Source organism: Sebastes umbrosus, chromosome 1 (genome assembly GCF_015220745.1).
Source record: "Sebastes umbrosus isolate fSebUmb1 chromosome 1, fSebUmb1.pri, whole genome shotgun sequence".
Taxonomy (NCBI): Eukaryota; Metazoa; Chordata; class Actinopteri; order Perciformes; family Sebastidae; genus Sebastes; species Sebastes umbrosus.
Genome location: NC_051269.1, coordinates 16,056,670 through 16,062,705, shown reverse-complemented (window position 1 = coordinate 16,062,705; position 6,036 = coordinate 16,056,670). Strand labels below are relative to the sequence as shown.

Below are 6,036 nucleotides of genomic sequence, written 5' to 3'. Positions count from 1 at the left end.
ACAACAAAAGTTAAACAACAACAAGAAGTACACAAAATGTGCAGAAAAACCATAACCAAACAGTGGAAAACAATCCAATAAAAACAATGAAATACATACAAAAAACAGTACAGAAGAAAAAAAAGAAAATATATCTAAACATATCAAAAGATAATTAGACATCATGAATTAAATGTGATGATAATTTCTTTTTAAAATGTTCTAAGGAGAACGAGCTCCTGATAACGTGTATTTTGGTGTTCCATATTTGTACACCACGATATCTGAGGGACTACTGGCCATGTTTTGTTTTGTAAAAAGGCAGGTGAAGATGATTAACCTGTCTAGTATTATGTGAATGAATTTGAGAATTAGATTTAAAGAAGTTATAGAATACAATAGAATAGAAAGCTTTAATGTCATCGTATTAAATACAACGAGATTCACAGTTGCCACTTCTGGTCAGTGCTTTAAAACAAATACATGACAAGACTTAACGTGGCAGATAAAACATATAACAGGTAAAAACACACCCAGTTATAAAACAAATAAAACAGGTAAAGGAGATGTAATAAATAAATATAAAGAGAAGTGTTACACTAGAAGTATAAAATATAAAAAATAGATGTAATGTAAACAGAGGTAATTGCACTTGTAAAATAGGTAGGGTAGATGTGATGAATAAAATGTAAACAAAGGTAGTTGTACTTGAGGTGTATATTGCATCAAGGATATATTGCACAGACACATGTATTTCACATTAAGTGTATTAATATTGCACAGATGTATTGTTTGTTGCTAAACGATGATGGTAAAGAAGAACATATATTTATACATATAAACACATATCTGATGGATATTTATGTCATAAACTGAAAGAATGATCAGTTTCCTGAACAGAGGAGCAGAGGCCTTCTTAGAGTTTGACAAAGTTGACAATCTTACAAATAATCTTTGCAACAAATAAAGTTCAGGAAGATTATGTTTGTTCATTCACAAAAACACAAACAACGCACTAGTTCCATCAAGACTAGTCCACTACATAGGAACCTATGTTGTAATGCTGCACTACGGCGGGTTTTCGCTGTGACACATCGTACTGGAACGTGTGTGTGCAACCTGATTTAGTGTCCGGTCGGCTCCTCCAGGTGAAAGTCATGGCAGGTCCTGATCTGATACAAACTCTTCTGTACACTGTCAACAATCTGCTGCAGCAGGAGAAGTACAAAGCGGCGTTGGCGGTGTTGAAAGGATTCAGAAACGGAGCAGTGTGAGTGAAGAGACAGTGAAGTAGCCAGCAGGCTGAGCTAACTCACCACAGTCTGCTCTCTGGTGCTAAAGCTCTCATCAGCTGTGTATGACAGGTGGTGGCTAGCTGCCTGCTGCCACTGTGGCAACTTAACAGATAGATGTTATTGACTTTACTAAAAGCCCTGAGGATGTTTCACCTTGTTTTGTAGCTAGTTGTGTTTCCACACAGCTCTGACATCATGGTGTGTTTCTTTTGTCCTCAGCTATGGAGCCAAAATCAGAGCACCACATGCTCTGGTGATGACCTTTCTGTTCAGGAGTGGCAGGTAAGGATTTGAGCTGTAATGCATTTCTATAAGAAACAGTAACTTCTTGTTATTAGTGTGCAATGCACGTCTCTTAAAGGGACTATTTGTAACTTTCAGAAATGCTTTTTAAAGTGGCAGTAGGCAACAATATTTTGGCATAATTTGGCAAAAATGTCCATAATAACCTTTCAGCATATTGTAATTCAAGTGATCTGAGAGAAAACTACACCTCTGCACCTCCTCATGGCTCTGTTTACAGGCTTTAGAAAATCTTGCCCGTGACGGCAGACTTTGACCAATCACAGGGCGTTTCAGAGAGAGAGCGTTCCTATTGGCTGTTCCACAAAAGGAGATGCGCGTTCACGTCTGGTCTCTGCAGATAGTGAAAGCCTCGGTCAATGGCGGAACAACCTACTGAAAAGCTTGCTATTCCAGCATTGGCAGCAACTGCCTACACCTCAAAGCAACCCAAAAAAAGAAAGACAGACTTTCAAAAAGACAGTCCAAACTGTTGATGTCGTTAGAAGGTAATGTGTAGCTCGCTGCGGTAGCCTCCTCAGATGTAGCGAGCACGTATGAAGCGCGTGCATATGCCCGTTCTCGTGTGGGGGGAGGGGCTTCGGACAGAGAGGGGAGAGCGGAGAGAGGAGAGAGAGGAGAGAGCAGCTCGAGGGGATGCAGGATTTTGCGTTTTCCGGATTTCTACGCACTGCAGCTTTAACAGCGACACCTGTGGCCATGAAATCAACGAAAGTCAGCGTCGGGCTCACGCTTGCTCGCTCTCAATATACCTGAACGAGCATCGCTCAAAACAGTGAGGCGACACACGTCAGCTAAAACCACAATATCACTCTATATTTCACCTGCTTGGCAGTAATGTTAGCTGACCAGACAAAGGTCTCTCCATGAACATGATTTAGATCTGATCCTAGTGTTGGCTTTTCCTGCCTAAGTGCAGGCTGAGGCAGCGGGGCTCTGCAGCGTGTCTCCCTGCTCTCTCCGCCCGCAGCCGGAGAGAGCAGAGGAGACACCGGCACCCAGTCGGTAACGAGAAGACAACGTAACTCTCTGAAGAGCTCCGTCACTTCACAAGACACGGAAAACCTCTGTTGGTCTGGAGGAACTGCAGCAGTTATTTCTGCACAAACGTCCCCTGTGCATTCACTAGATATTCTCAGAGCTAAACTCTTCTGCAGTGTGGAGTGAGCGCACGTTCACGTCTAGAGGTGGAGCGAGACAGCGAGGACGCGCGCGCATTCTGAGTGAAGGAGAGCATGCAGCGGAGACGAGGCTCCAGCCACACGCGAGCGCGCATATGCGAACGCGCATGTGTGGCGACCCGCTACATTTATACGCTTAAAAAGTTACAAATAGTCCCTTTAAAGGGGAACACCACCTAAATTAATCGGTTCAATCAGTATTAGTGAACATGAGATGCTCTCTCTCAAAGCCAGAAACCTAAGAAGTAAGTCTCACACTTGTGATGTCATAGGGTATCAAGTCTGGAGCTGCTCCATAGACAATGAATGGGAGACTGATTTTGTAGACCTGCACAATGTTTGTTTTCTTTTTTATACCCAAATGAGCTTTATTCTATTGTAGTGTTGTCAGTTGTGAAACAGAAAATGTCCCCATATACTCAGATCATTCCCCTGGGTGCTCTGAGTGTCATCTAGAACATCTCTCCCAAGTCAGTGGAGCAGCTTCAGACTTGATGACATCACAAGTTTGAGTTTTAACGCTCTAGCTTTTTGATTTGGGAGAGACTTGTTCATGTTTACTAATATATTTTTGGACTGTCTTAGTCCATAGGAATAACATGTATGAATTTTGAAAATGGGCGTAGTTCCCCTTTAAGTTTAAACATGTCTTTCTTCTCCCTGATAGTTTGAAGGACAAGCTCAGAGCCATTTTGAAGGCCACATACACCCACTCCCGCAACCTGGCGTGCTTTGTGTTTACATACAAAGGACTGCAAGCCCTGCAGGAGAAGTGTCAGGGAAAGAGTTTGCAATCTCACTCATTCCTGGCCGCCTGCGTTGGAGGATGGTTAGTGTTTGGAGATAACAACAACATCAATAGCCAGGTATGATACGCTCTGTAGTCCAAAAATCCCATGTTGTCACATTTGCTCTTTCTTTGATCCTGTTCATACAACAACAAGCAGATCATCACAAACTCAAGACTGTAATTGCTCGAGTAAATGTGTTCAATCCGTTAAAACGGTTTGCTCTTCTGTAGATCAACATGTACCTGCTGTCCAGGATTCTGTTCGCCCTGTCTCGGCTGGCTGTGGAGAAAGGATTCATCCCCCCGCCTAAACACGACCCTTTCCCACTCTTCGCCACGCTGGTGTGGGGTGTTGTCTTGTGGCTGTTTGAATATTACCCTCACACCCTCCAGCCCTCACTGCAGTCCTCAATGAACTACCTCTACCATGACAGCAATGTGTGGCATGACATATCAGACTTTCTTGTTTATAATAAGCCAAGGACTGCTGCTTAGGGGTTTTACTTGTTTTCAGTACGGACCAGTTCTATACAATACATAAATTGCATTATAATTTTTTGTAATTATTAATACTCCAAATATGATTGATAATTGTTGCCTTTTTTTAATTATGTTTTGTTTATTTGTTAACGTTTGATACATTGACATATGTATGTCTCGTGGGTCAGCTCACACCAAATCTCCAGCTAAAGAGACAGACCAGTATATTTACATACCATTGTGACAGTATTAGACAAAATCTACTTTAAATAGCAATATCTGTATCTTCCTTGTATGATTGTTTTCTGCTAATATTTTGGGTGATTGCACTATTGTCTAATTTTAATTTCCATATATCACCAAATACAGCTGCCACACAACAAAAAAACAGGCTGAAATGCTGTTGTCTGTTATGAAACTTCTTTTACACACAATTAATAAAAAGAAAAATAATGACATTTAAAAAATGGCAGCTGCGAATTTTTTTTGTTAAAACAAGAGTTGTTCAAGTGTGGCACTACCGAGCGTCTTTTTCTGCAAAGCAGTGTGCAGGTTATATTGATGACTACCGGAAATATGGAGTATTCTGTGTTGTAATGAAGCGCTGTGACTCACTCATTAGTGTGATATTACTAATGGCGTGACGCACTGCTGGATACGTCTGTAAGACGCTGAGCTCCTCTCCGCAGCACATGCACAAGAAATACAGGATGTGCGTGTAGAGGTTACAGTGTTACTGTACTAATGTTTAGGTTTGTTTAAAAGCCGAAGGTGTGCCATAATTATATATTATTTACTGAAGACTGAATGAAATCCTGTCCTGAGTCAAAGGCTTACTCATCAGTTTTGCAATTGTCTATAAATGATTTAGTCAACTATGGCATAATGCCTTATAGGGGAATATCAAGGTCTGTACTTAAGGACAGTTTTTAAGTACTTTTTCTTTACTTAAGTATTTTCATTTTATGCTAAAGTGTCCTTGAATCCCGAGTTGCTCCCCGGGGCACTTAACAGCAGCCCACTGCTCCTAAATGCTTCGGATGGGTGCAATGCAGAGGTCAAATTCCATGTATGTATATGTGACGATAGAAATAAAGTTTAAGTACCAAATTTCATGAAAACCAATCTAATAATTGAGGAGATTTTTCCCTCGAAACCACAAATGTCAAACTTGTGTTGGCGCTAAAGGAACATTCAGGGAAGTCATTAGGATTCATCCTCTAGGAACAATGATTGTCTGTATAAAATTTCATCGCAATCCATCCAATAGTTGTAATATTTCAGTCTGGACCAAACTCATATTGTCTTCCATAGAGCCACACAGCCAGCGGCTCAAAATCCTAAAATTGTCCATTTAGCCGCTTGCAGGCTAAAACCAAAGTTCTCACATTTCTTTAAGTTTGGTCTTTACAAGATGTTATGAAGTATTACATTTTACTCAGTAATATGGAGACACCAGCTAGAGAAATAAAGCAACAATCCCTCTCGTGACTTCAAGTCAATATTCATTGTCCAAAAATGCCTCCCACCCAGTGAGCTGTAGGAGCTGTATAAAAGGTATGTAGATACCTTTCATTATAAACAGATGCGTGCCATACCACTTGAACATGATTTGCGCAATAAAGCTATAAAGCAAGTCTAAATGTCAACAGAAAAACCAGCTCCAAGTGAACTCCCACACTTATGTTCCGAGGCAGAAGTCACGGTGTCCTCGTGCGACAATGTCAAGGCTGCGTGCAGCGGATTAAAGGGCATGTGTGTGTGTAGAGAGTGAGCAAATATGCCAGTTGTGCGTGTGTGCCTGCATTTTTAAACTATCTTACCAATTCAGTGACAAGTAGGAACTATAACTTTTTTGCCTTGTAGACTTAAGGGAGTTCGAATTTGGCTTATTCAACAAACTCTAATTTTAGTTGTGAGCTTCTGACAGTGTGCATGCTCTGTTGTTATTCAAATCAGATTTAGTAAGCTAACTGTTGTGATCAGATAGTGTGGTTGACCCAAACGC

At 41.0% G+C, this 6,036-nt stretch overlaps 1 protein-coding gene across 1 annotated transcript; it reads left to right on the top strand.

Annotated features, from left to right (window-relative positions):
• The first annotated feature begins 1,051 nt into the window (after positions 1-1,051).
• pxmp4 (peroxisomal membrane protein 4) lies at positions 1,052-4,495 on the top strand. Its single transcript, XM_037765148.1, has 4 exons — positions 1,052-1,249; positions 1,494-1,556; positions 3,426-3,624; positions 3,780-4,495. The coding sequence occupies exons 1-4, from the start codon at positions 1,137-1,139 to the stop codon at positions 4,041-4,043; spliced, it is 639 nt and encodes a 212-aa protein (XP_037621076.1). The 5' UTR covers positions 1,052-1,136; the 3' UTR covers positions 4,044-4,495.
• The last annotated feature ends 1,541 nt before the right edge of the window (positions 4,496-6,036 follow it).